At 43.3% G+C, this 27,891-nt stretch overlaps 1 protein-coding gene across 3 annotated transcripts in view; it reads right to left on the bottom strand.

The window, feature by feature from the left end:
- OVCH2 (ovochymase 2) overlaps positions 1-27,509 on the bottom strand; it is a 40,163-nt gene extending 12,654 nt beyond the window's left edge. For 2 of the 3 annotated variants that reach the window (XM_019552280.1, XM_019552282.1), the window contains exons 1-13: positions 27,367-27,509; positions 24,713-24,822; positions 23,188-23,279; positions 20,981-21,153; positions 19,490-19,585; positions 15,976-16,127; positions 15,531-15,726; positions 12,925-12,948; positions 7,659-7,749; positions 7,417-7,550; positions 5,325-5,465; positions 4,273-4,403; positions 1,805-1,898 (exon numbers count right to left, since the gene is read on the bottom strand). In XM_019552280.1, the coding sequence (XP_019407825.1) occupies positions 1,805-1,898; positions 4,273-4,403; positions 5,325-5,465; positions 7,417-7,550; positions 7,659-7,749; positions 12,925-12,948; positions 15,531-15,726; positions 15,976-16,127; positions 19,490-19,585; positions 20,981-21,153; positions 23,188-23,279; positions 24,713-24,822; positions 27,367-27,457 (1,525 nt within the window). In that variant the 5' untranslated portion in view covers positions 27,458-27,509. The remainder of the gene's footprint in view (positions 1-1,804; positions 1,899-4,272; positions 4,404-5,324; positions 5,466-7,416; positions 7,551-7,658; positions 7,750-12,924; positions 12,949-15,530; positions 15,727-15,975; positions 16,128-19,489; positions 19,586-20,980; positions 21,154-23,187; positions 23,280-24,712; positions 24,823-27,366) is intronic. The other variant, XM_019552281.1, reaches the window with a different exon arrangement.
- Between the last annotated feature and the right edge of the window lie 382 nt (positions 27,510-27,891).

Below are 27,891 nucleotides of genomic sequence, written 5' to 3'. Positions count from 1 at the left end.
CGCCACTCTGCCACCTAGGCAAATATCGTCCAGAAGATGTGCTCATTATGGTGGCCCACTTTGAACTGATGAAGTGCGTCTTCCTAGCCATTTGGGGCCCGGACATCAGTCACCTCATCTGCCCTCCAGCTGGGTCCCAAATGCTGGCCCTGGATAAGCTCCTCAGCCTGGGCCCCACCACTTGCCTCACCAGAAGAGATTCTGGTGTTCCCTGTTTTAAAATGGCAAATTCTCTGACTTAAAAAAGCAAATTATCTCATTAAAATACCCAAAATCTGTGTTCTTCCACAATTAAAATGAAACTCCACTATATAGAGAGAGATCAGCTGGGCAATGTTTTATTGATATATTTACAAAAAAATATTAATGTGGAAGCCTACCAGTGCCTCTATCATCATAATAAAATGAATTTTAAACATCTATACACTTTGGCATTTGCTTTTGGGTTTTTTATCATAGAAAAATCAGAGCTGTCCCTGCCCACTTTGCTCACCAGGATGTGGGCACGCAGGGTGTGAGATTTGTGAGGGGATGTGAGGTTTGGGCACAAAGGGGTGTGGGGGGATTTGTACATGGGTGTAAGGTTTGTGGGGGCGGGTTGTGGGTGGATTGTGGGGGAGTTTGTGGGTGTGGAGGGACTGTCCCATGCCCACCCACCCCTCAACCCACAGCAGCAGTGGCCATAAGGGTGCTCATGGCCTGCTGTTGGCAGAGACCCCTGGCAGCGTTGCACTGCCTCAAACCCAAGATCTGCACATGGTTCTGGCCCAGTCGCTGGCATGCACCCTCAAACACAACCAGGCCGCTCTTGCTGTCACCCACAGCTCCTGGCACTGCACACAGAAGCTGTGCACCATCAGGCCAGGCCAGCTTCTGCCTCCATGTGGCCCATGTGCTATCAGGCCAGGCCAGCTCCATGGAGGCAGGAGCTAACCTGGACCAATAGTGCATGTGTGGTGCTAGGAGCCAGGGGTGACAGCAAGAGTGGCCCAGTTCTGCCCAAGGGTGCATGCCAGTGGCTGAGCCAGCACCATGTGCAGCCACCAGACCTAAGGTGGTGCTATGCTGCCAGGGGTCTCTTGCAACTGCGTGCCATGAGCACCCTGATGGCCACTGTTGCTGCTGCAGGGGGGCTGTGCACCATGTGGGATCAGGTGGGAGACCCACCCCTCCCAAGCAGTCTCCCCCACGCCCACAGTCTTCCACCCCCCCCCCATGTCCTTGCTTACCTGGGACAGAGCCTGGGTCTGAGCCATCACTGCAGCTTTGTCCCATTCCTATTTGCCCCAGCACGATGAGGCAGCATGGTGGAGCAGCAGGGGCACATGGCAGGTATAGAGACAATCTGGCCAGATGCCAGAGCATCTCCTTGGAGGACCCAGCCTCTGGTTGCTTGGACATGTTGCAGGAGCATGTCCTGCATTGGTTTTTCCGGCATGTTTTGATTTTGGGGTTTTTTATATTGGGATTTCCTGGTATCAATTTTAGAGTCTGTGCTGCAAATATGCAGTGGGGGAAACATCTTTTCATTCCTAGCATGCCCCATGGCATCTCAAAGTGCTCTGAGGTGCTACAATGGGCATGTGCTCAGTTGTCTGGACACAGCTCTTGAGTCTATGTGGGGTGCCTTAACTCTAAAACATTTGAGAACTGATAATGTACAGGATAGCATCTGGCAGTAGAAAAATGAAATTGGTTTTATATACTGTCACTTTTTTACTTGAGATATGGAATCAAGTCAGGTCTGAATTGATTCCCTGTATTAGGAAAGGAAAGGACAGGACAGGAATAAAAAACCACAAACCTATTTCCTCCTCTTTTGCTGAATCCTCATATACTGTCACAGAGTCATAGGAGCAGTCTTCATTTTCTTCGGTTTCAAAAGACTGATAAGTAAGCTAGAAAGGGAAGAAAGAATCAGATTGTGGAGCTGAGAGTAAGAGATGGGAAAGACCATTTATAGGTCTTTAATACACTAGATGATTTTTCTAAAAGGCCAAGTTTTAAGATAGATGATGTATACCTATAAAATTAATACTACCATATTTATTTGAATCTAAGATGAGGGGTTTTTTGAGGATTCAGAATGAGGGAAAAACCCATGTCTTAGGTTTGAGTATGGGCTAGGCAAACAGCTGCGGAAGCTCTGAACAAAGCAAGGTAGCGGGTGCTTGGAGCAGAGGGAACATGGAGGGAGGGGGCATGTAGTGCACTGGGAAGCATGAGGAAGGGGTGCATGGTACAGGGGAGAGCAAAGGGGAAAGGGTGGCAAGAGGATTGTAGGGAAAGGGATGCGCAGAGCAAGGGTTCGGAACCTTGGAAAAGGGACTTGTGGAGCATAAGGAAAGGGCACGGTTCAAGGGTAGCATGGAGTGAGGGGAGTGAAGAGAAAGAGGAAGGGTGCATGCAGTGCAGGGGGAATGAAAGGGAAAGTTCTCAGCGATGTGGGGAGCACAGGGAAGAGGCAGCAAGAAGAGTGCAGGTGAAGCAATGTGTGGTGTGATGGAAATGGAGGAAAGGGTGGAGGGGAAAGGGCATGGGAAAAGGGACATGTGAAATGCAAGGGAAGGGCATGGAGGAAAGGGAACAAGGGGAGAACAGGAAGGGGCATGTGGAGCAGTGGGGGTGTACCTCTGTTCTCAACCCCAAGCAGGGCTGGAGGCTGGATCTGAAACTGCTGTTCCTGCCTTGGCTGGCCAGGTATGCCATGCCCCTGGCAGACAGAACCAGATCTGGGGTGTAGGGGAAGGGAAACAGGCACAAGAGGAGAACAAGTGGTAGAAGGGAGAGGGCAGTGGGGTGGGGACAGGTGGCAGGTGGGAAGACGCATTGGCAAGGGCAGAGGGGGTGACAAGGAGCATGGGGCAGGCTGCCTGTCTCCATAGCTACTGCTTTCTCTGTCATTAGTTTCCCTGCAACACTGGTGTTAGTGGGGGTGAGTTTAAGACAACCCTGCAATAACTGCATTCTAAACATGGAAAGTTAAAACAAATTTATAACTTTCTATGTCTAGAATCTAAGAATTGGGAAGCCATCTTAAATTCAGTCATCTTTGATTTGGGTAACACTGAAAAATGCAAGGTTCTCCACCTTGGGAAGAAAAACCTGCAGCATCTTTATAGGCTTGACAGTGCTATGCTGGCTAGCACTATGGAAGAAAGAGCCTTGGGGGTCATCACTGACCACAAGATGAACATGAGCCTGCAATGCGATGCTGCGGCTAGTAAAGCAACCAAAACACTGGCTTGCATCATAGATGCTTCTCAGGCAAATCCCGGGACGTCATTCTCCCCTTGTACTCGGCCTTGGTGAGGCCACAGCTGGAGTACTGCGTCCAGTTTTGGGCTCCACAATTCAAAAAGGATATGGAGAAGCTTGAGAGAGTCCAGAGGAGAGCCACACGCATGATCAGAGGTCAGGAAAACAGACCGTACGACAACAGGCTGAGAGCCATGGGGCTCTTTAGCCTGGAAAAGCACAGGCTCAGGGGTGACCTGATGGCCACCTATAAGTTTATCAGGGGTGACTACCAGTATCTGGGGGAACGTTTGTTCACCAGAGCGCCCCAAGGGATGACGAGGTCGAACGGTCACAAACTCCTGCAAGACCGTTTCAGGCTGAACATAAGGAAGAATTTCTTTACTGTCCAAGCCCCCAAGGTCTGGAACAGCCTGCCATCGGAGATGGTTCAAGCACCAATGTTGGACACCTTCAAGAGCAAATTGGATGCTTATCGTGCTGAGATCCTAAGACCCCAGCTGACTTCCTTCCCTTTGGGCGGGGGGCTGGACTCAATGATCTTCAAAGGTCCCTTCCAGCCCTAATGTCTATGAAATCAGTACAGTAGATTTTATAATCAGAAGTGCATGAAGAGAAAAAATATATTGTTATTCCCTGGCCAATAAGAGAAATACTATTTTAATTTATGTTAAGAATAAATCAAAACCTCAACTGCAAACATCCTCCAAATTTTGAAGACAACTGACTTTATGCTGGGATCCAGATCTACATATTACAGCTGGTTCCATTGGGTCAGACCAATGCATCAGATGTAAAATGTCCCTACTTGTTTTTGGGGCAGGAAACAGCTGTCACCTGGGAGCACTACATAAGAATCAAAAATATAAACAGAACTAAAAGTTTGTATCATCAAATCTTAATATCTTAAATGTAATTTAAACTGAATTTGTCTTTAAATTTATAATTTGTTTCTTAGTACATCAAATGATCTAAGCAAAATGAAAGAAGGAACAGGAAGGGCTTATATTGTACCAGAATGACATGGTCCTCCGGAGCATGAATAATCCAGTGACACTGTGCCAGGTTACTGTAGGGTTCAGGATAGTGCATGCTTTGTATCACCCCTGCTTTAAAGAGGACAGCTAAGGACCCACAGCCAGAATCTGGAAACACACACAAGGAAAAATCAGAAGGAAGCAAACACTTTCCTTGTTTTATGTACAAAGGGAAAGCTGCCCTTAGATCCTAGCAGTCCCAGTGGAAAAGAAATGCCACCCACTGCAGTAACAACCTTCTCCTAAATTTGCAAAGAGCAGTCTGTAGGCATGAGGGCCTGCACTGAAGGCTAGAAGACTGCATGTCTTTTTTGGAGATCAGAATGAAATGATAACCCAGCCAGGGAATGGGATCCTGCCGATACAGTCTGGGGCAGCAGTTCCCTTAGATTGAGGGTGACTGGAGCAACTGCAAGCTGTAGAAGCCCTCATATAGGAGTTCCTTTATCAATGAATGAAGCCAGTTGCCAGCTACAAATCCAGATACACACATGCACTTTACTCTAATCAGCTCTTCAGTAAAGCATCACCATCTACACGGCACCCCTATTAGGCTGGAGTAAACTAATTAACTCTGTCGCAGGATAGTACTGCCCAACACAAGTACTATCCTATGGCAGAGTTATTTACCCTACCACAACACACATGTAGACAGTGACTGGGGTTGGCTGGGGCACCAGGGTGCTACAGTGTGGGGGCTGTCTGCTAGACATATAAGTCTGCTAGACTTATGCCCCTGCCAGTCCCTCCACAGCCCATTGAGCAGGGTCTACTCTGACCTAGCTCAATATGCTGCTGTCCTGGGCACGTGTAAATGTTGCATCCAGGGGCAATAAACTCTGGTGAAAACTGCACCCACTTTCTCCTTTTTTAAAGCCCCAAACCAGGCCTCAGCATGAACTCAAAGTTAGCCATCACTTCCTCAACACACATGTCTAGCAACACAAGTGCAGAACAGCTAACTTCAGGTGGGCACTGACTTGGTACAATGAACCGACAAGAAATGTTTAATACTACACTAACACTTACCAGGAAGAGCATCCGGTGAAACTGCTTTGTATGTCATGGAAAATCCAGCTCCATACTCCTTATTATCAGAGACAAATTTCAGCCTCACACTGTTGTAGCCCACTAAAATTGGTGACGGAGGATCATCACCACAGAATTTCCCTGCAATTAGAAAATTACAATAATTTAAAACCTCAAGAAAGTTCTTTGAGAAAATGTATACAGGGGTAGCTACTAAAAGACTCAGCCACAGTAGCTGGTTGTAAATTTCCAACAATATGAATACAATTACAATTCTTATAGGCTCTTAGTTATTGGCTGCCTGCCTTCTTCCCACTATCTATTTAAAATAAAATGAAGGAAAAATGTGTAGTGACAGGTTGCTAATAAGACAGACTAACTTCTGGTGATTAGCTGGGCTAATCATGGTTATGTATGTACTCCTATTCTGGATATGCAAGTGTGTATAAAGCCATAAAAATGTAACTGGCCAGAAACTCACAACGGATATTTAATAGAAATGGCAGGTTGTCCCATGTTTTAGCCCTAATAGCTGAGTAGTTAAGGCACTTAGCAAGGAAGCAAGATAACTGGGTTTCAAGGAACCCTCCCCTGCCCTTCCCCTCCCCGCTCAAGGGCTTTGAACCTGTTTCTGAGTTCTTAGCACAGTACTTTAACCACCACACCATCATTATCCACTCCTTTCTCCAGTGCTCCTTTTGAAGATGGCCCCTGGGCAGCCAAGAGCAGGTAATATGTAGGGGCAGGACAAAGAATATTAAAGCAGTGTACCCCTGGTGGTTGGATGTGGAGCAGTGTATCCCCAGCAGCCAGACATGGAGGTGGGGGAGGTGCATGGCTCCACACGTGGAGGTGCCATGTGGGAGCTTCCCCCACACCCCGAGTCCAGCCGGGTGTGCGGTGCCTGCACAGCATGGTGCGCAGCAGTACTCCATCCCTGCCCACCCACGCATACCCGCTAGGGCCTTCTTAAGTGTCCCTGGGGGTATGCATAGCCCTGACAACCCCTGAACTAGTGGAGATGCAGATCAGTGGGATTGCTACTGCCCTGGAGGAAAAGGGGCTGTGGGTTCTACCCTGGACCCTTGTTCCCATTTGGACCAAATGTCCCCACTATGCTGCTTTCCCATCTATTTTATCCACTATTAAATGCAGGGGCCAGTGGCTGAAGGAGCTGGACAGAGGACTGGACTAATGCCTAATTTATGGTGTGCTGGCTAGAGCACTTTGCTAGGATGTAAGAGAAATACAGGTTCAAACTCCCTCTGGGTGAGAGGACCCATAACCTAGATCTCCTGCTTTATAGATGAGTGTCCTAACCATGCAGCTACAGAGGCTACAAGATGAACAGGTTTTCCTCCCTCTCCCTTTTTCCAGGAGTTGCGCTCAGCTACATGCAATGCATACCTAAGCAAAGAACAGACCATGGATGCTCAGTCTATGTATGTATGTTTGAGCGTCCACACTGCAGGGGTAAGTCAACTGCAAGCAGTGTGTAAGAGACAAAAACTGAACTTGCACAGATAGTAAACTGCCATTTCAGCATGTGAAGTAAAACAGAATTCTGTTCCAAGTCTATGTCAGTTAAGTATTTCCATTAACTGCAGCAGTAGTAAGCTGTTATCTAGCAATCAACACAATAGAAACAGAGATGGGCTGCAAAAGAACTTTGACAGTCCACTTTTTTGCCGAAACAAGGGCCTATCCTGGCCAATATTGAGACTTGAAGACTGGAAAGAATCTGTTGTTTCCTTGAGTCCCCTCGTGGTTTCCTTGAGTTCCTTCAGTCCCCTTATTGTTTATGTTCATCTGCTGTCTCTTGTTTTAGACTATGACCTGTATGAGACAGGAACTTACTCTGTTCTGTTTGCGTACAACATCTACCACAGTGAAGTGCTGGTCCATAACTCGGATTTCTAGGCATTACCATAATACCAGCACCACCATATATAACATGCACAAATAGGTTATGTGTGATCAGTGGGTTGTACGTAATGAGAGACAGCCCAAAACTAATGGATCTAGTTTAATTAAAAATTAATATTGATGGACTTTCTAAAATATTTCATAGAATCAGTAAACAGCAACTCACCAACAAGCCTGTCATCTTTTGAATACACCAGCAGGGAATCATAGTCACAGAACGTGTCTGGCTCTACATCAAAGTGGGAAAAATTAAGAAGTACGTGCATTCCTTTTGGGACAAGAAGAGTCCACACACACAACCTGGAAAGATACATTGGGTAAGTTCCTGTTTACATATCATACGACGAATTAGAACTGCAAAAGTATTACAAGTAGTTTTGGAAGAAGGAATGTATTTCAGCTACTCACTGGTTGTTTTCGTAGAAATGCTTGGGACTTTCAGGGAAATGTAATGACCCTTCATTGCCATGCAGCTTGCCATCCTGACTGCTACATGAGGCTGCATTGTGGGATTTGAAATGAAACAACAGAAAGTTAGGTTGTATGGAACAGTAGAGGTTCTTCTGATATCCAAGGGAGATTAGTTGTAAGATTTCCCTACCACATTTTTGTCATGAAATTGTTTTTATCTTCTGCCTTTCCTCCCCAATTGTACGAAAACAAGCCCATTTTAATGCATAGTGAGATCAGAAAAAACCCTATTGAATTTAAATTCTTTCATAATGTTAGTTTAAAAATGTAAGTGCTGTAATTTTTATAATGAACAAGATACCTGACCATTGAAGAATTGCATACAAATATGCACAGAGGAGGTGCAAACCAAAACATGTAAAATAATACTAACTCTAAAATATGCCCAATTTCTCTCTAATATTTTGATTCAGTGCTGCAGTAGGCATCTCTCAGCAGACTGGTACATCATTAGGCATATTTTAAGTGACAATAATTTCATTTAAGTGCTCAAATAAACTCAAAAACATTGTTACGAGTAGAACTAGAAGTTTTCCCTACTGGCTTCCCCACCTAACAACATTCCATAGTTTACCACAAAAAAAAAAAAAACCCTCCCAAAATAAATTATTTTTCATTATTTGTGACTGTGTTTGGATCGATACAGGATAAAAACCAAAAACACACTTTTCACTGACAATTTGGCAGCTAAGCACCTAATTTCTATTAAGAATCAAAGCAAAGGAGGCACCTAGACACCATTTGTTCCTCCTGAAATTTTCTCTACTTTGATAAAAATTAATTAAAATTTAAAGACCCAATTGACATAAGACTGGTTTCTATTACACTTAAGTTGACCTGCACCTGACTACATAAACAGTTCAGGTGTGATAGTAAGAATGTCATGATCAGTTTAGCCCCAAAATCAAATTAATCATCCTTCACATAGTTTGCTCACTCTCTGCATTTTCATCCTGGAAGTACTAAAAGTGCATCTCTCTCTTACTTTCTGTATAGAATCAATTTTACTTTACAGTTCTCAAATGCTGCTTTAGTTTTCATTCCACATTTGCATTTCAGTATCATTTATTTTTACATTGGGACTTCTATGGGAACTTTTTTCAAGTGCCATTCATTTCTTTTTGAGAGCAACAGGACTTAAACATATGCCTATATTCTTTACTATATAAGAACAAACTTATTATATTTACTCAAATTTAAGATGAGATTATCCCCCCATTCAACATGGGGGGGAAAGCTCCTCATCTTACATTCACATACAAAGAAACCTCTTAAAATGCATTAGCCAAAGCAGCACCTGCTCAGTAATGAAAACCAACCAACTATAAAGTTGATTACATGCAGCCAACATGGAGCATGATTACCAAACACATAACTAAGGATCCTGGTTATCTGTTTAAAAATCACAAATTCACTCATTAAAAACCCCCCAAAATCTGCATTTTTCCATTATTAAAATGAAACATCACTCTGTATGTAGGTATTAGTTGAACACAGTGTTTTATTAATATATTTATAATTTTAAAGCAATTCGTGCCTCGATCACTAAAATAAAAGTTCTAAATATCTATAAATTTTGGCATTTGATTTTGGGTTTTTTTATCATGGAAAAATCAGAGCTTCCCCTACCCCCTTCACTCACCAGGATGCAGGTCCAACAGTGGCTGTCCCCCTCCCCCGCCACACCCCACTGCTTTGTGGCACTGAGCAATCCTGATATGCCAGTGCCCTGCCCATGCCATTGCCCCTCGCTCCCAAGCCACAGCCCTCCAGCCCTGCTGGTGCACCTCACTCTTGAGCTAGAGCAACACCCCCGCCCCAGCCCTGCCAGTGCTCCTCACTTCGGACCCGCAGCCCCCTGGCTCTGCCAGTGCCCCTCACTCCCCAGCCACAGCCCCCTGCCCCTCCCAAACCCAACCAGAGAGAGCCCTCAGCTGCCAGGGCTAGGGGACCAGGGACCCGGGTCAGCAGCCCCCTGCTCCCTCCCCCCCAGCAGTGCCCAAGCCCTGGCTACTGCCCAGGGGATGTGGCGGCTGCTGTGCACCAAAGTGGAGTGTGAAACCCAGCTCCCCCTCTGCCATACACGGCACCGCTGAAACCTGTCAGGAGAGCGGATGCAGGCTGGCCGCTGTGGGCCTGGGTGTCCCCACCCTGCTGCCTTCCCCCTGGCGGCCTCCGTAGCCCAGTAGGTGGGACCTGGCGTGGGAGAGCAGAGCACAGTAGGGAGGCTTGGTGTCACTGCTGGGAGCTGTGAACCACCATGGCAAGGTGTCCCCTGCCCACCTAGCACCAGCAGGGGGCACAACTCTGTGACACCACATCCACTGCTGCCAGGTGGGAAGTCAGGGCCTCACCATGGCGGCACAGGGCTCCTGGCAGTGGTACCAAGCCCCCCTGCACCACTCTGCTGCACCAGGCAGAGCCAGGAGCCCAGATCCTGCAGCAGCCAGTCCATATCTGCCTCTGCCCTGCACACAGATCTGGGGGGCAAGTGCCTACCATGCCCCCCCCAGGAGTGTACAGAGTGGCAGGGAGCCAGCCCACTGCTACCCCACTGATGAGCTGCTCACAGCTCCCTGCCCGGGCCCCTTGGCCATGCATTCTCATCCCAGCCCTGGACCCCAAGCCCCACAGATCCCAGCCAGGCAGTGTCCCAGCCCTGCCCAACTCTCTCCCTCTGTCCCTCACTATGGAGGCCCATTTTCCACCCTACAGACCTACCTGTGGGGAGCTGCAGGAGCTGCTCTCCACATTGCCTGGCTGCCACATACATGTGTGCACACAGACATACTTATGGCACCCCCTGCCTGATCGCCTTCCTCCCACTCCCCCGGGCCCCTTGCAGGCTGGAACTCTGCCAGCGTGCAAGGGGAAACCCTCTGTTTCCTGCATTTTTCTCCTTTAAATGAGAAAAATCAGCTTTTTTCTCTTAAACACAGAAAATCCACATTTTTCTCCTTAAAATGAGAAAATCCGTGTTTTTTCACATTTTTCCATGGTGACTGGAAAAGCTGGATTCCTACACATAACCCATATCGGGCAAACACTGGTGGGAAGCTTTGTTTTTTGTGGCCCTTAAAAAAGGGCAACTGCTTCCCCTGAGTGGAATAAGCACCTGACCTGGACGTATTGTAATACTAGGCTAGCACTTGGAGAGACCAGAACAAGCTCCAACACCCTCCCTTGGTGCCACAAATGCTGATGGGAACTTTTTTGTTTTTTGTCCGGGTGAGATCCTTAAACAAATAGGCAGGCATTCCTTCCACAGGGAACTGGCATTGGGCCTAGAAGTACTGCAATGTGACCTTAGACAAAAAGGCAGAAATGCTGATAGGAACGCATTTTTTTTTTTTTTTTGGTAGTAATTTGTTTTATGTTCCAAGCCAAATTAGTCAAATCAATTCCAAATCTGTGGGTCATTCAAAAACCACATGTGGCCCTACTACCAGCAAACATCCTCCACCCCTACCTGGGGCTTCAGATGTTGCCAGATCATTTGGCAGGCAACCTACATGCAGGCCCAAGTCTGGGAGCTTGCAGTTCAGACACCCCCAGGTTTCACTTGCCCTCACCCGTACAGCCACAAGAATAAACTAGGGAGCATCTCCCATTTCCATAAAGTGCACATAAAGCCAATGTCTTCCCACAGGCAATGAATATGGGAAGGTATACATTACTTCTATGGGCACTACCCCACACCAGAAAGGTGGTTATCCCTTGTCCCTGGGAAAACCACCACCTTTTTTTTTGTGCAAATATATACAACTCATACATACATATACACACATATATAAGGTGATTCCTGTTTCTTCAACAGCCTTAAATATCTGGCAAACATCATCAAATGGGGCCACAAAAATTCATCCAGAAGCCCTCTGTTGTCTCCTCTTTCAGCCTATTGAATACAATTAGTGTGGGCCTGCCCTCCATGAGCTGGAGATAGACCAGGTTGCCCTGTGCTTCATCTATATATACATTTTCGGAGGACCCCAGGACTCATGACAAGAACACTAAATTCTAGTCTTGGGTGGGAGACTAATTAGCACGTGGATCCTTTGTGGGGGATATATGGAGTACATACTCTCTCTCTCTCTCTGTCTCTCTCTCTCTCACACACACACACACACACACTGAGCAGTGCTGAGGTGTGGGGTTACCATGACCTGAAACTGTTGATTCTGCTGGGGCCCAGCCCAATGAAATATGTGGCAAGTTATGAGCCTTTCAGTTTTGGACTAATATCATGCATAGTTTTGTATATGTTAAGGTGTATGATGTCAGTTATGTTTTGTATTATGTAATCCTTGAAAACGTTATGTTTTGTGAGGCTTCTGCTGGGGTCATTTTAGACTTCTGGCTTTGTTTGTTTTCTAATAAAATGTTTAAAAAAGACAAAGTGTGTACAATAGCAGAGGTTCCCAAAATTGTTCTTGTTGCATACCTGCTTCTAGATTTACCAACTACCTGCATACCCCCATCAGCATACATTTTATATTTTAATTCCTTAAATGCCAGCTATTATTATAATGACATCTGCCATTACACAATTTCTCCCATGTACCACCCAGAGATGTCTTGCATGCTCCCAGGGGTACAGATACCACAGCTTGGAAACCCTGTACTATAGTATAAAAGTGCTGCTTGAAAGTGTGTTTATGGAACACCTGCACTAAAACTTGCAGCAGTTTCAAAAAGGTAAAATGCATCAATTCTGGATAAGCTAAGTCTATGCAGACCCATAGTATGAACTCAATGTTTTCAGATTTGTTCCTCATTTCCATATGATCAGAAAGAGCAGGGTCTGACAGTAAGGAGGAAGTGGGGGAAGGAACTGCAGGGAGAAGGAATTGGGGGACCACATGCCTCCCCCAGATTTATTTTCCCTGCTGTAGCAGTGGGAGGTGGACAAATTCAAGGCAAACCTCCAATAATAGGATTCTATACCTGGAGAATTATAACAAATTTATACATTTTCCATATTTAGAATCTAATTATTGGGTTTTCTTATATTCAGGGTCACCTTATAATCAAGTAAATATGGTAGATTTATGAACTACAACAAATATTTAAACACTTTGCTGAATATTGGCATAGGCAGACAACATTTTTCCCCATCACAGATGATGTAACAATCACAAATATAGCATGGAGAATTTTTTAAAGCTCTAACACAGGCAGACGATTAAATAGGATCTGTACTCACCTGTAGAACTTTTCATTTTCAAGTCTAGTCCAGAAAGAATGGATGGGCAATGGAGGAGAAAAAAAGAGATTTTAGTAGACTACTTTTGGTGTCAAAAATATTTGTAGGTTTTACCTCTGTTAGAATTAACATTTTTTTTTTCAAACACAAGCGCGATTTTTATCCAACCTCCAAATCCGAGCCAATATTTGCCACCTTTTAGATTTTGTCCTGGCATAAAATGCTCATCTTGAATAACTTTTTAAAACTCATATTTAGTCAGTCAAATCCTACTTTATAACTATTTTCACTAAGTTCAACAATGGGTTGAGTAAGGAACCCTTATGAATAAGGGCAGTAAATCTGACTGCTGTTGACAGACAACAGTGATTCTGGGTCTGATTCTCATCTACATGAAGGACTTTTTTTAAACTACATAAACAATAGATCTGGCATAGAGAACTGGATTTTTGCATTCCTCAAACTGTCAGGTTTCCCCTAAAATATTTAAATTTTTCCTGGGAAAATTGAGAATGTTTGATTTTTAGATGCCAAAACCCAACATATTTCAGCATTTGACTTGTTTATTCAACTACAAGTTGAACTTCCCTGAGAATTTTTAGTTTTTTCCCTAAATTTCCTGTTGAAAATATATTTTCCAGTTCTCATTATAAATTCCATCTAATGCACATATATTCTTACTTATGTTTCTATATTCCTTAATTTAATTCAAAGAAATGTTCATATTGAAGAAATTATTAGCTCAACTCTAACTGGTTTTCATGCTAAATTCAGTGACCTGTGTGAAGTGTCACAACTGTGTGAAGTGTCACAACATGAATCTATCTACATCTTCTGTTGTACTAGCTTGGAAATGCTGGAGAATTTTCATGCTGATCCACTACATATTTCACCTTCTTCTGTTCATAGGGAAGGAAGAGGGTTGAGAGACGGAGAACTCTGAAACTGTTCTAATGCTTGATCGAGCACACTTTGTGTGTGTTGATCAAATTAAAATTCAGAAATAGACCCAGTGAATACAAACTAAGGCATATTGGTTTGGGCCCAGGATATAAACAGCTGAATATTTAAGAGTCGCTCAATGAAAATTCTAATTTAAAACATACACTGGACTCACTGCCACTAAGTTGTCTTGGGAGAAGATAAAAGAAAAGGAGAAGATAAAAGAAAACAGCAGTCATTATTTGAATTTGTTGTAAGGGTGCTTGTACACACGATGAGAAATCATCATTTGTTAACATAATGGCATCACCATGTGCATGTGCACAATTATTTTTTCATGTTAAAACATATTTGAGTGTGGCAACTTAGATCACTTAAGATGTATTTTAGTTTGATTGGGCAAACTGTCCCATAGTGAATAAAAAAAAAAAAAATCATGCACGTGTGCATGTCTGGTGGCCAAAGCAGGTGGCAGGGACAGTGCATGGGGTGATGAAAGCCCAGGTGGCTTGTGGAAGCTCAGGCCTGGTGGGCTTCCAGTGCCTTATGTACCATCCCCGCCACCTTCTCTGGCTCCTAGCACACTCAGCTGCCCTCCTGCCACCTTCTCATACTGCCCCAGGGGCAAGCCATCCTGTTCCTGGGTGGTCCCAGGTAGCAGGAAGGAGGCAGGGACAATGCATGGGGTGCTGGAAGCCCATCAAGCCCAAGTTTCCCTGGGCACGCCTGAGCTTCCAGTATCCCAGGCACTGCTGAATCAGGCTGGGTGCTGCCTGGGAGCTGGGACATCACCCACCCAGCTAGCACCCTGCCCAGGCAGCCCCAGGGGGACACCACTGCCAGAGGGAAGCACTGAGCTCCCCTACAGTCCAGGGACTGTATGACCCAGCAGCATCTTGAGTGGGGAGGCTCTTCCTGGGGAGGGAAGAGGAGGGGGGGAAGTACAATCCTTTTTTTGTTTGTTTGTTTGTTTTCTTTGTGGAGCCTGCCACCTCTCCCATGGCTGGAGGATGAGCTACCATCAGCCCCCGAGCTGCAGGGGACCCTGGACCTTCCCTCTACAGGGGCGGTGCCCACTGGGGCCGCCTAGACAGGCTGCTAGTGGGAAGGTGCCACCCAGGGGGCGCCATTGCTGTGGAGGGAAGGACCAGGACACCCTGCAGCTCAGGGCCCCCTTGCTGTGGGAGAGGTGGTCAGGCTCTGTGAGGGGGGAGAAGGATTGGGCCCCTCGCCACTTTTTTCTTCCCCCATGGGCAGAACCTGCCCGCAGTGGGGGGGGGGGGGTGAGCTGACAGTGGGCCATCACTGTTCCATCATACTGATGGACTCCCCCAAATTGAAACCATGGGTCACAATTAAGAACCCATAAATTAAAAATCCACTGTTTCAATGTTGGGGAATTAAACCCTGCTCAAGTGTGCAAGCACCCAAAACGTTTAAGCCTTCCTGTTCCCATGAAGCCTCAACAACCTGAGTGCTGCTACATACTAGTGTGGCCTAGTTACCAGCTTAGTGAAAGCCGCATCACAAAAACTTACTTCTATGAACCAAACTAGAAAAAAATGGAGCTATGAAGAGCACTCTAAAAGGTCACTGCCTTCACATCATAAGGCAGCAAATTTATTATATGATGTAAGTTTTTTAATTAGTTTTTTTATTATTACCAGCGTTGATCTTTCCATGAATCCAGGAGAGCACCTTCCTGAGATCTGTGAAAACACCTGGTGATCCTCTCTGGTCATAGTTTTTCCGCAAGTTATTAATCCAACCACGAGCACAGCCCATGCCCCAGGAAGTCACACCAGCCAGAGTCCAGGCACCATGCTTACGCCGGCACAAAAGAGGACCCCCAGAATCACCCTACAATAAAAGAAACCCATCTTACAGGAAAGCATATGAAATTAACTCCTGTGTGAAGGAAACAGACATGAGAATAAAATGAAGAAAAGGTATAAGCAGGTTCTACTATGTGGTCATACTTCAAGAATTAAATTGTGAACAGAAAAACACTCTTGGTAGTTGTATAATGCAGGACATCTGTCCACACACACATAAACTTCAGCTACAGCAAGACATTGGCATATCTGTAGGTTTCTCTGTTCAGCCAACCTGGCATGCATCCTTTCCTCCATCTGGAAATCCAGCACACATTAAAGTGTCACCTTGGATTGGTTTTCTCAAAGTTAATAATATTTTAGAACATTCCTTGTAATTCAGGATTGGCAAGTTCACTTCATGCAAAACTTGAGGAAGGTTTCCATCTGAAAAAGAGAAAGTAAAGAAAAAACAAGTTAGCATTAAGTTGCTAGAGAGACTAGAAGGTGAACTTAAAACTTACCATTAGTGGTATAAGAAAAATAATTTTATTTCTGCTAATATTTTCAATGTTATTATAGACCATTAAAATGCCCAGAAACTTTCTTTGAAAAATAACTCTTTGAATAGCCAACCTTTAGTTGCATAAAATTTCAGGTGTCCTGTTTTATAGTATAGGCCCATAGCCACCAATGACATCTCTACAGGGACTAGGTCTGCCCATTAAGATGCACTTGGTCTTATTAAAATGCGGTTTTAAAAAAACAGGCAAAATCCAGCATCTTAAAGCAAAAATCAGACCACGTCAGAAAAAGAAATGGAACTACATTTAAGCAACTTCCTCCCATCAAAAGACAAAAAAAAATCTGTGAATTGGACCAGATTGTAACTATAAAATAAAAAACTTGTAAGTTTTTCATGTGTTGTTCAGAATATTTATTACAAACCTACATTTACATAGAAACACCACAATTATCCCTGATGGTTTTATAGTATCCCTACAACAGCTATACAACATGAACACAAATCTCTTCACGTTGCTTTAGCTATTAATGATAACAGGGGCAGATCCAGAGGGTTTGCACTGGTGCACTTTGATACCTGCTTCCCCCAAAGTTTAAAACCAATTGCCTGACAGTGGCAGAAGCATTTATAGTCAGGCAGTGCTGGGGAAGTCAATTGTCTCTCTCATGGCTCATTATAATCTACTTGATCCCTTGTAAACTCTACATTCCAGACGTGTTAACAACCCTCTCCTCTTTTTGATAGGCTTGATGTTCCACCAATCAAGCTATCCTTTGTTCTGTAATTCTACTGTCTGTTGTATCCTACTGGTAATGGAGCTATTTCACAGCCCTGAGGATTGTCTTTAACTCATTCCAGTGAAGTTATATTTGTTTTCACTTCCTTCTTAAACAGAATTATACAGCCCTAGGCCCCTCATATATTAGTAAAGCTTCTCGTTTATTTTTAACTGGGGAAAAACAAGTGGTGTTTTCCATGTGATGACGCAGCTCACCATCTGCACCCCCCTTTTCAAATTTCTAGATCTGCTCATAAATGATATGGCATGAAATAAGTACCCTGAGGCCTCATAGCTATGTGTTTGAAGAACAGTTTAGCTTTAAAAATATGAATTTATAGGTGTTTTGGATAGTAATTCAAGACCTTTCAGCAAGATCAGCTGCCCAATACAGCCACGCATGGCAGAGTAAGGGAAATAAGGTACCCCCTTCCTATTTACCAGAAGTGGGGTGGGGGGAAAATCAACCACCCTGCATGGAAACAACTCCTCTTTTACAGGGAAACTCTTCCTGAGGACTCCACAGGAAGCAGCCATATTTGGTCCGTCTCTCCCTCTCCCTCTCATGGCTTCACAACGGGTAAGGCTCTAGTTCGGAGACCCTGGCTTCCTTGGTGATCTGTAGCACCTCCACCTCTGAGAGCTCCTTTCTGGTCAGCTCCCAGGTTTTCTTCTTTTAAAGAGAAAGGCTATCCGAGTACCAAATGTCCCAAACAGCACAGCAAACTCTGCTCAAAACAGTTGTGAGCTGTTCCATGGTGCTGTTCCATTCCCTCTGTTCTTCCTCAGACTCCACTTGGTCTGTCCTGGGACTTTTCTGTCTGTCCTAGGACCTTTTCTATATTCTCCCTGTCCTCCCTAAGACTCCTCCTTTCTCCTCAGCCCCAGTTAGCCATCCTTGCAACAAAACATTTCTAAAACTATAATATTAACCTGAGGACAATGCTCATCCAATACAATTAAACAAAGTCATGGAGAACCAAAGTTGTCTCTTGGCCCTATTGCCAGGCTCAAACCACCATCTCTCCCTGGGGTGAAAAGAGCATCTAGATGCCCTGTTTATAAAGCTATTTACAATAATTATTTTCAGCAAAGCCTGCTCGTACTGAGTCCTTCCCCAAAGTGTTCCCAATAGGAACTGCAGGAGATTTATATACATGCTCCAGGAGTGGGGCAGAAGGGGGCACTTTAATTAGAGCTTCTCCAAAAGTCTCTCTAATTAAAGAGCCCAGAGCATCTCATGTATCACCATCCCTGCACTGAAAAAATGGCAGTGGGAATGCTTTAACTAAAGCTTGTACAAGCTTTAGTTAAAGCACCCCTGCCACCATTTTTCAGCACAGGGACGCTAATGTATGTGAGGCTGGAATCTGCTACAGTGCAGTAATTACCACGGTCCAGCAGACTTGATTGAGTCTGCTCCAACACGCTGTAATTACAGCAGGTCAGAGTAATATATCCCACTAAGCCTTTAATATCCCATTATGCCTCTCAGGCATGTGGACCCTCTACAGCCAGCACAGCTGAGCTAATGTAGAGGTGAACGTGCTTGGCACTACTTTCCAACTTGACCAAGGAGGAAGCCAAGGAACAAATTTTCACTTTCTTAAAAAGCCATAATTTGGTCTCTTATCTGTTTGTGAGGGGAATGCAGCCAAACAAAACTTGCGGTAATTTATGACCAAACAGTTATTTATTGAATTTGCTTCAGTTCACATTTAAAGACAAGATAGCAATCTATATCACTTTCCAAGCAGCTGAACAGAAAGTAAAGTTTAAATGTTCAAACAAAACACTTGGATCTATTATAGGACTTAAAGTTACACTGCTTTTTTTGGTAAAACTTTGGCAGTTGGGAAGAGATTCATCTATGTGGAAAGGGCTAGCACAAAGCCAAGGAACCTCTTAAGCCCTGTTTTAAGGTTACAACGCTCATTTATAGATAGTTTCTTCCTGGCCCTTCTATGACCTACATGCATAAGTTGCCTAGAGTTTTGAGCTGTCTACGGTTGTTTTTAGGTTTCAGATATAAACTGAACCAAAGTAAAACTGAGCAAATTCAAAAAAAGGCTACTGCTGCGAATTACAATCCCAGTTAAAAGAGTTCCCTCCTGTAGCATTTACACCATCTGTCTGCTGTGTACATGTAGGCATGCTGCACGAACTGTAGTACATTTCAATAGAAAAACAAAGGAGCTCATAGATACAAATATTAGTACTTTAGCACAAAAAGTTCTTTGGATACATGATATCTTTTATTAGACCAGCTAATAGTTAGAAAATTGTTCCTTGCAAGCTTTCAGCATAAACACTATTCTTCAGGCATAGGGAGAGTCTGCTGGTGTTGTGTGTGCTCTCCTGGGTAGAACAGGAGCCAGTGCAAAATGCAGGTCTGTGAAAATGCAAATGCATGGCAGTGAGGATCTAAGGGAATGGGAGACAGTGGGCCAGAGACAGGTGGGGGGTGGTACTTAGTCATTTCAAAGAGGAACTCCAGTGGCTTACTCTCTCTCAGACGGCCCCAACCACAAGTGGTGCAAATGTAGCCTGGATCAAACTTCTCATCTGGATCAGGAAGGCATGCTGGCGCAACCGATGGACCTAACATGAATACACATATGGAACTTCTTGGTAAATATGAAAAAACAATTTTAGCTTTGCTTTCCTTTTTATATGGCCCTTCACTATAGACCACTATGGGTTCGTGTGACAGCCGTTACAGTGCTGTTCTTGAATCCAGGGCCACATCCACACACATGCAGACATTTGTTTCCCTGGGGACAAGTAGCAGTGGCACACCTTGTGCCCCTAGGGAACGCCCATGCCATGTGCCCTCTGGTGCATGGCAGGTTACCCCAGGTAGGGGAGGCTGGTGCCAACAACTATACTGGCCCCAGAAGCCTTACCTGGGATTATGGGAGCCTTGGGGAGCTGCAGCTGTGGTGCTTCTGCAGATGGCCAGGCTCCAGTTTTGGGTGGCACACATTGCCACCATGTGTACTGCCCCACTTTTTTTTTTTTGAATGGGGTTTTTGAACCTGGGATTTCTCCCCATTGCAAGGAAGCACAACAGGGAACACCTGCATGCGCAGTGTGTGGTGCCAAAGACAGGTCTGCGGCACCACATTCTGCATATCCACACTCGTCTGGATGCAGCCCAACAGTCTGTGGTACACTGGCATAAGCCTGATGTTTCATAGAACTTGGCCTAGGGGCTAGCTCATCAAGTCATCACTTTAGGTCCAAATCTAAGTTTTTATTTGGAAACAAAATCTTATCCTAACAATTGCAAAGAAAGCCATGATAATGTGAAGCAAACAGATGTAGGCCTGAGTCTGAAGAGTGTGCAGTGAATTGCACCATGCACCTCAGTGTGGTTTTAACACCAAGACCAACTGCTCTGCATTAACATTATATGACTATCAACAGGTAACCTGGCAGTCATGCTCAATTTGGACTTGGGCTTGTTTATACCATGGTAGTAGTAACAGTCAACTCAGCTGAACTGATTTTTTTCTGACTCACCTCTAGATCTCCAAATACAAAGTCAATGCAAACTGTTGCATCATTTAAAGGTCTCTTATGTTGCATATTTGACTACAATTTATTTTTTCTGTGAAAAATATACTTAAAATTCTGTATAAAATATTGCCCTAAGCAATAACCTTAAGAGTGTTAGTCAATAAGATAGTCTGTGGGTTGGACCATGAGCGAGTGGTACGTCCCCAGTCTGGGGGGCACCAGATCACCAACAGGAGGGGCAGCCTGAGGCCAATCACTGGTGGGGGGATAGGGGGTCCCCCAGTGGCCAATCACTGAGCCAACAGCAAAACCAAAAGTGCACTTTCACTGGCACTTCTGGTTTCACGGCTGGTGCTTCCAGGGGGTGCACAGCCAATCTCAGGGGGCGCACGTGTACCTGTGTGCACCCCCCTATGCATCGCCAATGGTTTGACATTTCCAGTTGGAAATTATTGCCTAGAACTATGACCTTACCAAATCTGAAGGAACCCTTCAACTTCACAAGGGCAATGTCATAATTCATGGGTCTTCCAGGATTGAAATTTGGGTGTTTAATGATGGACTCAACAGGCAGAGTCTGCTCTTCCGCCTCCTCAAGACTCAAATCATACTCTCCTGCAGTGACATTCAGGTAATCCAATATATACCTGTAGGATGGTTAAGAAATGTTGAAATATTAAAAGTGGAGATACTTAGAAATGAGAGAAAACATTCTTAGGTTATTGGTTTTAAACATCATCAGCAATGACAACCTTAATATATCACCATCCATCCACATATCTAAACATTAATTGATTAGGCCTCGCAGTCCCCAGTGGGGTGGCAGAGATGGGGAAACCAAAGTACAAAGACATGAAATTATTTACTTAAACCACAGAATGAATTTGTGACAGATATGGGAAATTCCTTATTTTTGGTCCTGTGCTCTAAACATTAGATCTCTGGTGGGTCTGGTTCTCTGTTCTCTCTCTCCCCACCTCCTCGCCCCCCGGCCACCAGGGCTTCTCTACTCACTCCCACATTCTAACTACACCCTACACCATGCTGTCCCCTTCCAGCTCACCCCTGGCTTTAGCCCTCCCATCCTTGCCTCCCTGTCCCCATATGGACTTCAAAAAAGCTTACCTGAAACCCAGCAATATTACTCACGTTGCTGAATGAATGGTCCATGTGCTCATGCTTTGACAGCAGGTAGTGTGCTGTGTGCCTGTCAGAGCTTCAGTCAAGCCATGGCTGCTTGGTGTTTTTATTGATGGCTAAAGTGTTGGGTTTTTTGTTTGTTTGTTGTTGTTTTTACAGACTTTACTGATAGACACTGTGGTCTTTTGGGGTTTGGTTTTGTTTTGGTTTTTCTTTTTTAATTACAGTCAGTAAATTTACTGACAGTTGGCCACCCTGGTGCTAGCCCTCTGCATAGCAATGTTTTTTAATCCTAGATCTTTGTTAATTAGCTATACTGTGATACAAAACACCTACCTAAACAATAGATTTGACAACAGCATGCTTCTTTATTTGGGACATCTGGCTTCTAAATAGAAATCTATTTTAATCTCATGAGACTCACATTTTCATAAAGATGTCTAGCTCTAGCAATTTGTTCCCTAATGCTTTTGGGCACCTTTGAAAATCCCCAATTTTTTTTAAAGTGTAGATAAGTGAATGACTAGAAAAGAATTTTTTCTGTTATTATTAAAAACTGAACCCTGCTCCATTTTTTCCTCTCCTCAGTAATTCAAGTTATTTCAGGTAAGAGAAATTACTTGCATTATACACTGATGAGCATCTTAAACCATAGGATTTCTTAAAGGGAGTGTTAGTCTATAGAGCTTTACCTCGAACAGAAATTGACTTAATTCAGACTCAGCCTCTCCATTCTCCCTACTTTGAGGTCTTTAATTGCCACAGGAAGCCAGGCCAGTTGTAACACTGCTTATTATTAAAGAGAGCATCTCTCTAGCAATGCACTGCATGGTATCATGAAAAAGCACTAGCTTAGTTTGAACTTGCAGGGAAGAGTGCAACCAATTAAATCTCCAGAGAACAACGTGCATTTATTTTTATGCCCTCTTGTTAATAGGCTACAAATTATACATGTTTAATAGATTAAAAAAAAATAGACACTGGAGATAATTGGTTAGTTCATTTGAAATCTTTCACTTGAGATTATTGGTTCCTAGAATCTCTCTCTCCTCCTCCGCCCCCTCTACCTACCCCCTCTCCCAACTCTGGCAGTTCAGTTTTTAACATCTCTCTTTTAATAAAATTGCAGTTTGGGAAAGGTCTGGGTTTTTGTGGTTGTTTTGAAAACCCTAGACTTCAAAACCCCTAGTTACATAATTACATTTGTAATGTACAATGAAGGGCAGATTGAGCCTTTTGCGCACTGCACTCTGCTGCCTTAAGTATTACAGTCTGTTACTATTTGGCATAAATTTTACCCCAAACTGCGAGAACAGTGTTATTGGTTTTAACACTTCCCAGGTTTGTTTAACCTTAGCAAACTACTTCGGAACTATTAGGAGTTCTTTGATCTCTTAGACAAATATTTTTAGGAAGCATTTTCCAAAAAGAAATATTCTTAGAAACAAACTTCACATGCACATGCCACTGCACAAACATTTTTGGTAGCAATATTCATTTTTGTTCTTATAAAGCCTTGTAGACAAATTCTTCATTCATACCTGTCTACAACACAGTGAGCTGCTGTGACCACCCACTGAGCAGAAACAATGGTGCCTCCACAGAAATGTCTTTGCCTTCGTTTCAAGGAAACCTGTATCACAGAGAATGGCATCAAGTAAAAATCTGTACATCTACTCTGATCACATTCTCAAAGCCTTCATAAATTTGAAGTTAATACTGCTTACAAAAATTTAAAACCACTTCCTTGGCTTTCATGTTGTCATTGGTTCTAAGAAATACTCACTCACAGCTCCCACTGAGCCACAGTATGTGTTCAACTTTCTCTCCTTCTGTGACATGGGGTGCAGACCCCAGTTCTACCTCACAGCACTTTACCTAAGTGCCACGAGTTAAAGCACACACCCCTACCCAAAAGACATTTTCCTGTTGAGTTCAGAAGGATTGAGCCTGCCTGCATGAGCCCTCTCCTCAGCTCCATCAGTTCCAGGACTGGCAGCAGGGGGGAGAGGGAGAGGGAGCAACCCCGAGCTGCTGGCTGGGGTTTGCTGCCCAGCCTGAGCTGAAGTTGGAAGGTGGAACAAAGGCTCCTGCTTCACATCCCCCTCCCCACTAGTACCCTAGAAGGAGAACTGGGGGGAGCCAGTCTGGCACTAAGAGGCAGGGGGAGGAGGGGGTTTGTTCCACCCTTTCCACCCCCCACCCCGCTCAGGCCAGGCAGCAAGCCCCAGCCAGCAGCTTGGAGCTGCTCCCTCCTTTTGTCTCCCCCTCTCACTCTCTCTGCTGACAGCTCTGGGGGAGGGGAGGGGGAGGATTGGAACTTAGCTGCATCAGTCCAGCCCAACGCATGAAAAAATTAACTCTAGGGAACACAAGTTCCCCTAGGCACTCTAAAGCAAAGCACTTTCATCTAATACCTTATTTGAGGAGAGTTAATTTTTGCATGATTGACCACTTCAAAAGTGCTCTACAGCCATGCATGTGTAGAGTGCTTTCAGGGTCCCAGTTCGCATGGAAGATATAACTTGTGTAAGTGTGCATGGTTACAAAGTATATACAAATCAAAGAAAGAGTACTGATATATGCAGCATGGGAGAGGGAATGAATTAGTTTGGAATCTTTCACCTGTAAACTACTGACTGTCATTCACACCAGTCACTAGTTCCTGAAAGTCTTGAGCTTTCATAGCTTTTCAGTGGCCTTTGTGAAACAGATCTGCAGTCTCAGATGAACAACCACCAAGAACCACAGCTTCCCAAGTGTTACTTTCTTGCGATTAGTGATGTTTCCTTTATTTTCCCAACACCTTCACCCAGCCCTATTTATTGCAGATCCACATTGTCTTTAAAACATGGTAATTAACAAAGCAAAAATGTTTCTAGGAACTCCCTTTTTCCTCTATCTGCTTCAGTGCTTTTGATAAAAGTAGCATGGGACTCAACAATACAACATCAAAAGTGCCAATAAGCACATAGGATACCTGCCTTTGCTTTTGTTATATCTATGAAAAGTTGGACCTTTGCTCTGAAGGTGGCATCAGATAAAACAGTATTTTCTTGTACTAACCTGCCATGGATGGGAGCCTTGTTCCACCTGGTTCCCACCAACAATGCGTGTGAGGAGGTTGAAGTAACTCCATGGCTTTGTCTCATGTGGTTTCCACCCACACCTAGGGTCTGGTAGGAACAAACAAAAAACAAGATGAAAAGGAAAGAAAAAATGAAACCACATTTCTGTGCCACATTCTATACAACATGCAGACATTTGAAGATAAATCAGCTAAGATGCCCATAAAGATCCATCCTGTCACCCTATCGTACAAATAGCTGGAATCTCCTTGAGGGTACCTGCATACAGCCTACAGAATCAGAAAGAGTTTACTAACTTCTTACTCTGGATCTGAGTGATCCCTTTTTTTTTTTTAAGCAGAGGATTGGAAGTAACTTCCAGGGTCAAGTCTAATCCTTAGTTATTGCAGTTAATTCTCTTACATAATTTATTTCAGAAACTGAAAACACTTCACCTTAAAACTATTCAGCTCCCTACCCCCACACTCACATCTCCCCCCTTATTCCTATTGAGAAAAAGGTTTTGTGCCTACGTTTGACTAGGGTGAGAAAAGAGTAGCCGGCTACCTGCTACAAGAATTTTTCTTTTAGGCTTAAGAAATACAAATAATTACACCTTTCCCCTAGAACAAATAATGTAAGGCAAACAAAAATATTTTTGTAAAAGTAAAACTTCTAAATCCCTATTTATTTGAGCCCCTTAAATCTCAAATGCCAAATTTTGGGATAACTCCTGCACAGTTATGGAAACATCCATCATTTAGCCAAATGTTTTTGCTTTCCTTTTTGGACAACTGGGTTTGAATTGCACATTATGTAAGTTTCGATAATCAACAGCTTAAATTTCTCAAAAGCATTGAGTATTTGCCTAACATTGCTACTATATAGGTCTGTGCTAAAGCTACCCAGTGTGGTCTTGTGAGGCAGATAAAAATACTTATAACAATAATACTGAACTTTTAGTGGTTTTTGTTTAAAAGCCAAGCATCTAATTCTGGCAACCTGCATCTAGAGAAAAGAGAATGGTTTGACTGCATTTCCCAAACCAAACAATTTGTTCAATTGCTCATTTTTGAAAATTGAGTCCGAAAACATGTTTAACTTTCCCTCCTCCTGTGACATGAATGCATTAAATATTTATTTAATTTATATTATTTATAATATTTATATTTATTTAATGAAAGCAAGTAAGATGTTCAGCGTATTGGAGAGGAGACTACTTAGTTTGGGATCTTTCACTGGTATGCTACTGATTCTCATTGTAGAGTTGTATGACAAACTACCAGAAAGTCTTCAAGAATCAGCAGCAATAAAAATATGCCAAGTATATACAGTGGTGGGTGAGAGATCCCTGTAAAGTGTTTTGAAATCCCAGACAGAGTTTCTATAATATACATTTAAAGGGGAATTTCTAAAAGTGCTTGGGGGCCGCCCTAGCTGTAGTCAGTGGGAGCCGTGTCAGGTGAATGCTGATGCAACAGCTAAATGAAATATTTCATTCAAAACTATAGATGAAATATGACCTTTCCTGTATGTGAATTTTATTATAGAAATTTTTCCCAAGTTTTATTTGACAAACATACAAAACAAAATATTCTTCTTTTTGGATTTCCTGTCTTATTTATCAATATTTTTCTAGTTCTCACTCCAAAGGCAAAAGACAAAAAGGGAGAAAGTGACCCAGTGAAATAAAAGGTATCTTTGTTTTGGCTCAGGTAACCAAAGTCATTTTAAGCTTTAAGTGTGAAAACTGACAGAAAAATAATTTTCAAACTCAAAATACAATTTTTCTCTCTTTTTTTGGTTGAATATCCTAAACATTTTGGTACGATATCAGTATTTCCCCATATAAATAATGGTCTCTCAACCGCCACCACAGTGCAGTGCAGCTGCCTGAGCGGCATAGTGCTCCCACAAGATGAAGACACCAAACTCCTCACTCTTAAGAGTGTTTGAAAGTGTTTCCAAAACATGCTTCAGGGACACCTGACTTCATCAGAAGTATGAAAAAAATTCAAGTTAAAAAAATTAAAAATTTTCCTCCCACTAGTGTAACTTCGTAAGCATCTGACAACTGAATGATGTGCTATCAGATTTGCCAAAAAACCCATAAAAATTTATATTAATATTACAACTATAGTAATACAGTCCTTATACACATAGACATGCACACTTTCCAAACAACAAATATATTGCTCACAAGCCCAAAAAATACTACACTTTTTTTTTTTTTTAACAAGCAAAGTGGAGAACCCATACAAATAGCTTGAGTTTGACATTGCATAGATTAACTGCACTGTATTTTATATCTGCCTGTAACTTGAAACAAGCTACATTCACCATTTTAAAAAGGAAATACTTGGAAATCCTCAAAATGACTGCCCACGCTTCCGATGGTGACTGTCAGATGCCTAGAGCAATTAGCAATGCAAATAGTGATTTTGTGAAGCATAAAGAAAATTGAACACAAAGATTAAAAGAATCCAGACTTGTCCTTGCACTTTTGCTGCCTAGATATTTCTGTTGTTTAAAGATCTATATGAAAAAACGTGAAATCATTGCTTCAGAAGCCATGTACTGTCTTGTACCAGGTAAGATTCTGACCTTTTGCCTTTACAATGGTTAAAACCATCTCCTAAATTGTGATCCTACCTTTTCGTACAGATAGCAGTGCTGAGTTTCCATCTGCTAGATAAACTATTCCAAACGTGAACAAAAGCAGTTTGTGTAGCGCTACTGGCATTTTGAAGCTGCAAGTGACTGAGTAAAGATGAGAAGACTTTTTATAGAGGGAACAAAAAAGAATATGTAACGCAGTGGGAGAGTAGAAATTGACTAATTAAAGTAGAGGTTACTCATTAATCTGGCCATAAAGCATTTACTGGGCACAATTAAATTTTCCAAATTTAACCAAGCATGATACCTTTATAAAAGCATCATATTACCAAAGTCTTTGTTGCTCAGTACTCTCAAGTTTCTCAGGAACCATATATTACTACTGCATGGTCCCCTACTAACCTTCCTATATACCTATATATTCAATACATTTCTTATATATTCCTAATATCCCCATATACCTATAGACCTCAGGGGTCAGGAGGAATCAACAGTAATTCTAGTTACATTAGTTTCACAGGTTACATGTAAAGTTTATATGAACCTCATGTACTGTACTTT

The sequence above is a fragment of the Crocodylus porosus genome, unplaced genomic scaffold (assembly GCF_001723895.1).
Source record: "Crocodylus porosus isolate Cpor-Errol unplaced genomic scaffold, CroPor_comp1, whole genome shotgun sequence".
NCBI lineage: Eukaryota > Metazoa > Chordata > Crocodylia > Crocodylidae > Crocodylus > Crocodylus porosus.
This window is presented reverse-complemented; position numbering and strand designations above follow the sequence as displayed.